Below are 10,755 nucleotides of genomic sequence, written 5' to 3' on the forward strand. Positions count from 1 at the left end.
AGGGCTTCCTACAACGTAGCGCCCCTGGGTGAAACTTCTGATGCCTGGTACGAGGGCTGAGCTCCCCGCAGCCAGGCACAGAAGGGGTCTCTCTGCTTGCATGAAACCAAGAGAAACTTTCCTGCCCCAAACCACTGCCCAGCCCAGACCTACACAGGCACAGACAAGGAGACCATAAAACCTTAAAAAAGCCCAGTAAAAATGACACAGATCTTGAGGAAAGAGGAAGATTTTCCCTTGTTTTATTTCCCTGCCCCGAGGGCTCTCCCAAGAGCCACAAATCCAAGTCTGGTCCTGATGCCAGGGCTGAAATCAGCCTCATGCTTGGTCTATCTGGGACCCCCCCTGACCCTCACAGCACCAAACCCCAACGCTGGGGCTAGCAACACCCCCCCCAGCCAGGCTAACCAACAAGGGTCTCAGACATTTCTTCTTCCAGGCACCAGTTTCCTTTAGCACCCACCACACCGACCCCATGCACCTTGTACCCTCACACCGGCACCGCAGCCACAGCTCCAGCCGGAGCAAGGTGCCCACCAGCAGCATCCCCCCCACGAGGACAAAACCTCGCAGCTGCAATGCATTCCTCCAGCCCAGGCTTGCACGAGGTATTTAGAAACACAGAACGATGACGCCTGAAGGTCACCAGCAACCCCAGCGGCTTTGCCCTCCCAGAAGATCCAACCCAGCAGCCTGGGGAAAAGCCAAGGTACCTGCTCCAGCCACGTGCAGCATCTCCCAGTCGCTGGCAGGGCCGGCGGCACAGAGCCGCAGCGCGGAGCCGAGAGCCCAGGTGGTCAAAGCCATCGCGTCCCAAGCAAACCGGGGGACTTGGGGTGCCGGGGATCGTTCTTCTCCCCGCCGAGCGGCGGCTGAGGCCGGCCCAGCGGCAGCATCGCTGCAGGGGATGTTCAGCCAAGCGGGAGCAGCCGTTTAAATAAATAAGGGAGCTTTCAGCACGGCTGCTGAGTCACCGAGGCGGCTCCGATGGCAGCTGGGAATGGCACCGGCTTTGCTCCACCGGCGTCTGCACCGGTATGCGGGGGCGGCCGGCAAGCCGGGCATTTGGGAGGGCCCCGAGCGGGTGGATGGACAGGGGTGGCTCTTCCAGGTCCCTTGAGCCCAAAGCTCTCCCGTTCGGCACATGACTCACCATTCATTTGTGGGCAGCCCTAACGAGGGGGGAGGCTCTGCGAGTCGGAGCTGACCCCGAAGCAGCACCCAGGGATGCAACAGACACGCAAGCAGGGACCTGCACGGTGCGTCGTGCTCTCCTCCTGCCAGCAGCCCACCACTGTGGGAACCAAGGACGTGGATTTTCTTAAAGATCAGGTAAATCGAGGCACGGAGGAATGTGAGCTGACCCTCTCCCTATGGAGGGAATAAGTTGGGAAAGGCAGGAGCAGCACCGGCTCGCACAGCTACCTGTGATATACGAGTGTCACCTTTGTCTTGCTCTCACCTGGGGCACCTTAGTGGCATTTATTGGGCTCTTTACCACCACTCTCAGCCACAGCAGGTCACATCTGCGCTCTCATGGGGGGGGGGGGGGGGGGGGGAGGGCAAAAAAGGGCCTTTTGCTTTGCTAGCTCTGCTCCAAGAAAGTCTATCTAATTGGGGGTAATTACAGTCTTTCAGTCCCAGCAACTCTAGCTTGCTAGCAGCTAGCATAACCCCCACTTAGCTGCTCTGACAGTGGCATGAGCCCCGAGGACCTCGGATAAACTCGTTGCATGTGTTTCCAGGAGTGGAGTTCACTGGTACCAGCTGTAACTGGGGTTTTTAGGATCGAGCATGGCCAGCTGAGAACAGGACACTGGCCCAGCTCACCTCCCGAAACAACCACGCACTCTCCCAGCAGTGCTCTGACCATAAGGCTTTCCTCGTTAATCCCCTACCCTCTCCCCATTTTAATGGCATCCTGGAAATACGCATGGCTGGGAAACCTTATGGCCATATTATTTGAGGCCTGGAATTTACTTAATAAGGGCACTCCAGCTGATCGCAAATAAATCTTAATTAAATCACACAAAATCCCTCATTAAACCTAATATCTCATGAAGGTCGCTCCCTTAACCCCAGGCAAAACCACCGGCCTGAAGGCAGGGGTTGTACTGCCAGCCCAGCACTGTCTTCCTCTGAGCCCCACACCGAACCAGAGACCTTTCCCTAATCTGCTTACCAAAATCTCATTTATGCAGCCGACGTGACAGTCTCCGTCATACCCATCCTCTGACTCCCTCAGCACTTTAGCACCCAGCAGGTGAGCCTGCCCAGGGAATATGGTGAAATCTTCCTGTTACATGCTAGAAATGTCACCGAGCAATATTCAAGTTGGTCCAGAGACTCATTAGCTCTGTTTTCCATCCACCCTGTGGTGGACAAAGGGATGGAGCGAGAAGCCCCAGCCCATGGGAAGGGAGAAAAAAAAATATCAGGGAAGGCAAGAAACCAAGTGATGCTGGCAGACAGAAGGGACAGACAGTGCTGCAGGCACTGAAAGAGATGTAGGGCACCACTTGCACACCCTCTCCTCCCCAGGAGCCGTCCCCAGGGGAAAGCTCAAAGCCATGAGCAGGCATGGCTGTGAGCTCCCCCAAGGTAAAGCTTTGCTCAGGTGCTCCTTTGAGTTTCTGCAACCAATTTAATAGCCAGCAAAATCTACAGCAAAAATCCAGCTCCAGCGCCAGCCAGCCTCCATTTGCCTCTGCACCCCTACGGCACCAGGGCAGATCCCAGCGTAAATCAGCACGACCCCACAGGCCTGCAGAGCTGTAAAGCAAGCCAGTAAATCTCTTTCTAATCGCGTTTAAAAGAGCCAAATGCAATGGGCACCAATTAAAACCACGGCCCAATGCCCCCCTCACAGCATGCCATGCCGGGAACAGGGCGAGGACCAGAAGGTGCCCCGTGCCCTGGCAGGGAGAGGCAACAGCAGCCCCCAGGCCAGGAGAGGATCTGGATAGAGCAGTTCAGATCAGCCTGGTGCGAAGAAGAGTTGTTGGAAAAGAGCGGCCCTGGAAAGATGGGGGACCCTGGGTGGCTGCATTAGACTCCCACCATCTTCCGTATGGGAGGAAGTAGTGGGGAGGTGGCCAAATCCAGCTCTCCCCCCCCCCCCCCCCAGCTCCATACTTCAGAGCAATATCCTGATGTTAATTAATAGTTCCTGACCTTCCTCAACAGTTCAGGCTGCACGGCTGCAGCTTGCTCCCTTCCACACTTGTTAATCGCCACTCATCCAAGTGTCCTTCGGTAAGAGTCACCATCTGCAAAGGGATGCTTCTAAAAGCTGACAACTCATCTGTGAGCAGAGACGCTTTTGAGGATGTTGCAGAAGACCCAGACCGCCAAGGGCAGCACAAGGCAGCACTGGTCACAGGGAGCTGAGTCTCTTAACGCCGGCACGAAGGGACAGCAAAATATTTCGAGGCACTGACAGCAAAGGAAGAGCAGAGATGCCTGGGACTGGTGAGCCAAGGCTGTTGCTGCCAGGACGTATTTCTCATGTCGCTGAGTGGGATGGACAGGAGCATGCCAGGGAGGGAAATGCTCTCCCAGACGTCGCCTGCAGCCCGCTCGGAGCCATCGGCGCAAAGCCTTTTAGCTCAGCAATTAAATTCGCAGCTTCCCCCTGGCATTCCTCCACGTGCTGCTCTCGCCTCGCTCCCACTGACGCAGCCAGGGCTTGCCGGGGCAGGCACTGGGGCGGGGGGCACGAAGCAGCTCCATGCAGAGCCCCAGCACACAGCTTTGTGCCAGGACCCGTGCAGTGACCCCCCAGATGGGAGCTGCTCCAGAGGCCAAATCCACACCGGTACCAGCATGTCTGAATCCCACCTGGATTTGCCAAAACATGCTACTTCCCATCTCCCCCCTGCTTCCAAATCCTGACAGCACAAGGCACGCAGGCATCAAACGCAGCTCTAACAACTCCGTGGTGAGTGGCAGGACATCAATCAGCCTCCCTGCGAGCTTACACCAGCAGTGGATCTGGCCCTCCATTATTTACACTTCACTGCTCAGCTGAGCCTGCCTCTCCGACACCGCAGCGCACGTGGAAAGCTTTAATAGCAGCCAGATTAATTAATATTTCACAGCGGTGATTAGATTCGGGCATCAAGACCACACCAGCCCCTTTGCATGGGAAACCACCCATTAAGGGCAAAGCTGTGCGCCAGTAGGCTTGCATTATGTACCTGGTGTGCCGGCAGTGCCAGTTTGAGGGGAGAAGAAAGGAAGTTAAGCACCTTAATGGATGCCTGGTTTCATTATACAACACACGGCAGAGCAATTGCTAGGGGGGAAGAAAAAGCTTAAACAGCAGGAAATTCACTCAAACTCTGGCCCCGAGGCAGCTCCTCGATGATGTTCACGAGTTGTCGCATGGATGTGGTGTGTCTGGTCCGGACCATGTAGGTAGAGAAGCTCCAGTGGAGAATGAGAGTCCACCCAGCATCAGGGCCAGCCTCCAAAAACTGCTTAATTAAGAGCCAGGTTCATTTTGCAAGACCTGGCATTGCACAGAGCCAGATTCAACAGAACGGCCAAGGACATGGGAAGGCTTCAAGTCTGAAAGGTTTTAGAGAAAAAAACCCCATGCAACCTCCCTGTCCTGTTTTGCATGTTCAACAATAACAAAAACCCCCAACACAATAAGGATCTTTTGAGATGCTGACCACACATTTCTGTGGTTTCCTATTTCCCCAAGATACGTTACATCAAAGCTCACAGCCAGATTCAGGTTTTGGCAGAAAACTTGACTGAAGACCCTCATTTACTGAGATACAGAAACGTGATGGGACCAGCCACGGCTATGCTTTCTCTCCAGCCTTTCTGGCTTGTTTGCAGCTCCTCCGAGGGCGAGCAATTCCAGCTGCCAAGGCAGAGCAACCTGTGACGGAGCTACAGTGCCTGCAAAGGGATCAGCCTAGAGTGGAGCATCTCTGCAAGTGCATTCTCTTATGCAATTACTGATTGCGCAAGCAATTACCAGAGCCTTTACGTGGTCGGGCTTGATGAGCTTCGAGGGGAGAAATGCCAGCTCTTGGCCTGGCACAATCCCCTTTAGCATTTGCTCCAGGCAGAAGAGTCCTCATCTTCACTGCAGGGGTCAAATCCTGCCTGGACACAGCAATGTCGCCTGGAAGCACACCAGGAAAAAAGCCCTGGACTTGGCCACAGCCATCGAGGTTTAACACAAACCCATATGAGAGCTGTGGCAGGGTGGATCAGGAAAGTCCCCTGCACTGCTGGGACCACAAATAGCCCCTTTTCCTCTATAAGCACTGAATTAATTTGCAGATCGTTTTAGTTAAAAAGCAATAAAAAAAAATGCAAAAAAAAAAGAAAAAAAAAAAAGGCTTAATTGCATTTCACATTCCCCTGCTGAGCCATCCAGTCCCACCGAGCACTATTTATTTAGTGCAAAACCCATCCGCTTGTGCGGCTGCTGGCTGTGACTCAGTGGCACGCTGGCAGCCCCAGACGGCTTGCAGGGGCCTTGCTGGCGCCCACCACCGACAACGCCTCCTCCCTGGGTAGCCGAAAAACCTCATTTTCCCTACTCCAGCTGCTGTTGAAAAAAAAATTTTAAAAAAACTTAAAAAAAAAAAAAGGGGAACCTTCTCTATTTCCAGCTCCGCTGTCGTGGGAGGAGACAGCTCGTGCTGGCGAGCAGAAAGCAAAGTGAGGGAGCGTAAAGGAAACAAACCGCAGCGAGCGGTGGCCGGGCTGGACGGTTGCGATGTGGCTCGCAAAGGCTTGCCACGGCCGCTCCGACACACACTGCCATCCCAGCAGCTGCCAAAAGTATGGGGGAGGCCTGCAGATAAGCCTTACTGGGAACCCCCCATGGAAACGTGAACCCCATCCCGCCTCCACAGTTCCCGTGCTCCCCTCCATGCTCTCCCTACAGCTAGCTTTCAGCCCAACGAACTCACACGGATTTCTGAATTAAAGCCCATGCTCCTGGAGATGGCAGTGAAGCGGGATGGTTGCTGGCAGCTGGGTACACAAAGCACTGGGCTTCTCCCCCAGCCAGGGCCACCGCACAGCCCCCCATAGGGCAACTGGGCTGTCCTGCCAGCTGAACAGCAGCACCTCAGCTCCGGTGGTGCGCAATCTCCCGTTGGAGCAGCTAAGCCTCAAGCCTGGCTGAGGACAGAGAGGTCCCACCGGGCATCAGGGACACCAGCCTGAAGGCTCGGCTCACAAACCCGCCGTTTGCACAACTCCAGCCACCCAGGCCAGGTGACAGCACAGCTGGGGGCAAAGCTTGCCTCCCCCATTTTCACCGGTGACTGCAAAAGGAAACCGAACCCGGGCTGCAAAGGGGCGCAGACCCCCAGCAGCCCCGCTCCACGCACACGGCCACCGCCACGGCACCACACCACCAGCCACGGGGGCCAGGTACAGCCATGCCAAGCACGACACTCTTGGCTCACACACGGGCACCAGCTCAGCACAAGGTGCCAGCACTGCAGGATTAGAGGGGATGCAGAGGGCAGTAGGGTGGCCTGTGCCCCCTATGTTGCCCCTCTGACCACCTCCCAGGGAGGCAGCAGGTCCTGCACCGCTTCATGCTTTCCATGGAGAAAAAAACATCCCCAGTCACCCGTCCCAGTTCCCCCAGGCCAAGAGACAGTTAAAAGAGAGATTAAAAAGATACCAATAATCCTGTGCATTCCTAATGCACCTTTCATCCAAAGTATCCCACAGAGCTTTCCATCTCCTGGATGCTTTCCAGGACCACGAGCCGCAGCAATGCCTGGCCGTGAGTGCTACCGGAGAAGGGACTGTCCCGGCTTTTGTCCTCAAAGTCACATTCAGGTCCCCAGAGATGCTCTTCCCTTCCCCTCCCCAAGGAAACACCGGGTATTTCAGACCAGCGGCTCCCCCAGGATGCTAGCAGAGGTGTACCCTGTGGGTAAGAGGAGCCGTGGCCCAGTGCGGCATTGCCATTCCCGGTGGGCAGGACAGGCTGGCCACTGAGCCAGGATCTCAGGGGACAACCAGAGCATGTCAAACCCCTCGAGCCAGATCATAAAACCGACACCAGGGGGGCTGGTGGGGCTTTAGGGACCCACGACTCAGGTCTCCCCCAGGTCTGCAGCGGGGCTGGGGTCCCCTGCAGCTCCTCGGCGGAGAGCATGATCACCTGCTCCAGGCTGCTGCAAATGGCTCGGATGATAACGGCTCCATGCAAATTCATGTTTGCCAGCAGCACAAATCACCAAAAGAAACCCCCCCTCAAAGATCAGCCCAAGCCCCAGGGTGGATGCACAAGCCCTGAGCGAGGCAGGGAGCTCAGATGGAAAGAGGACCAGCAGGAGCATTTGGGTATCAGGGCCAGTTGTCCTGCAACAAGAGGATCACCGCCATCCCATGCCAAAGAGAGGTCCCATAGTCGGAGCAGGTGAGGGAACCCCAGCGTGGTGGGGGGCTGCAGAGGGGCCACATCCCCGGGGCACTGCAGCAGCTGTCACCAAAGAGGGAAGCATCCCCCTCGTTTTGCGGGTGGAAAAATACCAGCTGGGAGACCTGAATGACTCAACCGAGGCCACAGAGGAGTCAGCACCGTGACGAGGAGAGGAAAGAAACGGAACCCATGCATCCTGCCTGAGCGCCCCCCCCCGCCCCGGCCCCACTAAGTAGAAACCCACACCCCAAGCCCACCACTTCTGCTCCTTTCCCCACCGGAGGCAGGTGCTGCATCCCAACACATCATCCCAGCGCACCTCAGGACCTCCCATCTGTGTTAACCCCACTGAGCTCCAAAGCACCCCAGCACCCATGGCGGGGGTAAGGAAGGGGAGAGAAGGAGTGTCAACACCCTTCCCACCCATCTCCCTCCTGCCACATCCCACCACGCACTCACCCCTGGCACTGCAGTACCTCGCAGAAAGGGGGCTCGGCCCCCCACACCAAAGTGACCCCACAGCCCTTGGGGTGCGCTGCGAGCCCCCAAGGCAGGACACTGGTCAGGGGCTCTCTCCTCTGTAGCGCTCGCCCTGCACTGACAGCCTGGGGAAGGATGCTTGGGTACCAAGGATTTAAGAGCCACCTGGCCACCCCCTGGCCCTTCCCAAAAGCTCCCAGCAGCTTAGCGCAGCCACTGCCCGGGGCGGGGGGGCGGCCAGCTGCTCTGCCAGCTGCTCCCCATTACGCACTCGGCATCACCCCACCACGCTGCCTGGCTGGGGACACGCGACCCCATATGCCCGCCCTGCACAGGAGTGACACCAGTGACAGCATGGGGGTCAAACGGCAGGGGGGGGGAGGATGGCATCCCCAAACACCTCAAGCTTCAGGGGCCTATATGGGATTGGGGTCTGCCCTATGCCAGGGACCAGGCAGCTCCCCAGGTGGCTGGTCATGTATAGGACCCCTGATTCTGGGGTGGGGGTGACACTCCCCCCGCCCCCCAAGTAGCCAGGTGGAGCTGAAACACCCTATATAGCACCCAAGTCTTTCCGAGATGCCCCAGCAGCATGGGGGTCACTGGTCCCATAGAGAAGCACGGTCCTCCCAGTCCTGGGGAGCAGGTGACTCCAGGAACATGGGTTGGGGTGGGTAGGGGGTGGTGATTAATGAACTGTAGTCCCCCAGGATGGGGGCAATACCCCAGTGATAGAGGGGGCATTTGCAGCCTTTTCTGGGACCACAGCGTGTGTCCCAGCCCCAAAGGGGTGACTCCCTCCAGAAACTGGGGGACGCACAGCCCTGTAAAAGACCAAGGTGCCCCTCCCCAAAACCCAAAGAGGGGCCACCCCCCAGTAACTAGGGAGATGCACACCTCTGCAGTAGACCAAGGTCCCCCCAGTAACTTAGGGGTTGCAAAAGATCAATGTCCCCTCAACCCCCGAGGGGGGCTCCCCCCAGTAAGCGGGGGCCGCACAACTCCGTACAGGACAGAGGCTCCACCCCCCACCCCCAAAGAGGGGTCACCCGCCAGGAACGGGGGGCGCACAACCCTGTAAAGCACGAGGCCCCCCAGCCCTGGAGGGGTGAGCCCTTGGCCGGGCCCCGGGGGACGCACCGCGGGGCGGGGACGAAGCCCAAGTCCCCGGGAAGCGCGGGAGGGGGGGGAGGGGGGTCGCGCACAGCCCCGGCCCGGCCCCGCTCCCGGCCCGCCGCGGGCACTCACCGTACATGGCCGCCGCCGCTGGCCCGGCCCGGCCCGGCTCGGCGCGGCTGCAGGCGGCGGTGCCCGGCCCGGTTCTGCCCCACCGCGCGGCGCCGGCCGGGGGCGGCACCGGGGGGGCGGCACCTGGGGGGAGGTACCGCGGCGGCTCCTCCCGCCGGCACGGCCGCAGCGCCCGACCCGCTCCGCCCGGCGCGGCACGGCCCGGCAGCGCCCCCCGCCCCCATCCCGGTGCCACCCCGCTGGGCATCCCGGTGCCACCCCCGCCCCCATCCCGGTGCCACCCCGCCGGGCATCCCGGTGCCTCCCCGCCCCCATCCCGGTGCCACCCCGCCCCCATCCCGGTGCCACCCCGCCGGGAATCCCGGTGCCACCCCGCCGGGCATCCCTGTGCCGTGCCCCCGCAGCAGCACACCCCGCCGGGCACCCCGGCCCACGCGGCGCCCCCCGCGTCCCCGTCCCCCCCCCGCGGCGCGCCCCAAACCCGGCACGGGGCAGAACCTGCACGTCGATGCCCCCTGTAACCGGTCCACCCCGAGCATCCTTCCTCCCCGGTACACCCAGCGCTCTCCCCCCGTGGGAGGGGATGCAGCGTGCGCCCCCCTGCCCGAAGCCAGCCCCACAGAGCCTGTGCCCACCCGAGCTGCAACCTCCAGCAGCGCCGGGGCTTTGCCCTGCACCGCCAGCCTGGTGACAGCCCCACCAGGCTGCACAAAGGGTGGCAGGCTGTGCTGCTGCGAGGGCACGGCACAGGGAATGCGGGAAGATCCAGGTCAGCTCAGCTGCTTCTAGAAAGTTCTGGAGAGTGAGACTAGGGGGCTCAGAATGCCCTGGGGAGACAGGGATGCAGCCCCCAGTCTTTGGGCTCCACTCGAGGATGAGCCGGAGGAGGGTGGCATGAAAGCAGGGCCAGGACATGGGGAGGTGTCAGGGCACGGAGGCCAGAAGGGCATGAAGAATGGTATGGCATGGTATGGTACAGCACAGCACAGCGTGGCACTGCACCGCGCAGGACAGTACGGCACAGCTTGGTTCGGTGCAGCACAGCCTGGCACAGGGCATTTGGCATGGTTTGGCATGGCCAGCACTGCACAGCGTGGCACTGCAGAGTACTACACAGCAATGACCTTTTCTCCTTTACATTTACCTTTTTCCCACCATTTGGACCCATTCCACCTCTTTTCCCAGCTGGCCAGGCTGACACTAGGGGCCTTTGCGCTGGAGCCCCTCATGCCCTGGGGCCCCACACATGTCCCACGGCCACCGCATCCCATGCACGGCAAAACCAACCCAGCCACAAAGCCAAAGCCCTCCCTGTGCCAGACCCTGTCACAAGCATGAGTGACACAGCAAAGCAAAGATGCTGCCCTGGGCCTTGGCTGGGGACAAGGACAAGGCTGGAAGTGACAGGGCACCTTGGCTGGTGAGGTGCTGGCACCAGACTGTCACAGATCTCCCCTTCCCCAAGCTTTTTGCTGCATCTCTTCCCACATGGCAAAGTCCCTGGGTTGGATCATTTAATTAGGCAATAGCTGGTGCCACACAATCTTCCTCGCAGGAAAATTATGTTTTAATTAAAACATTTTGGGAGTTAATCTGTGTTGCAGATT

At 58.9% G+C, this 10,755-nt stretch overlaps 1 protein-coding gene across 5 annotated transcripts in view; it reads right to left on the bottom strand.

The window, feature by feature from the left end:
• The window catches only part of EFR3B (EFR3 homolog B), a 40,852-nt gene extending 31,589 nt beyond the window's left edge, over positions 1 to 9,263 (bottom strand). The window contains exon 1 of one of the 5 annotated variants that reach the window (XM_055811074.1): positions 9,149 to 9,263. In XM_055811074.1, the coding sequence (XP_055667049.1) occupies positions 9,149 to 9,155 (7 nt within the window). In that variant the 5' untranslated portion in view covers positions 9,156 to 9,263. Of the gene's footprint in view, positions 1 to 713; positions 1,021 to 7,879; positions 8,024 to 9,148 lie in introns of those variants that run through there. The other 4 variants (XM_027785577.2, XM_027785578.2, XM_027785575.2 and 1 more) reach the window with 4 other exon arrangements.
• Between the last annotated feature and the right edge of the window lie 1,492 nt (positions 9,264 to 10,755).

The sequence above is a fragment of the Falco peregrinus genome, chromosome 7 (genome assembly GCF_023634155.1).
Source record: "Falco peregrinus isolate bFalPer1 chromosome 7, bFalPer1.pri, whole genome shotgun sequence".
NCBI lineage: Eukaryota > Metazoa > Chordata > Aves > Falconiformes > Falconidae > Falco > Falco peregrinus.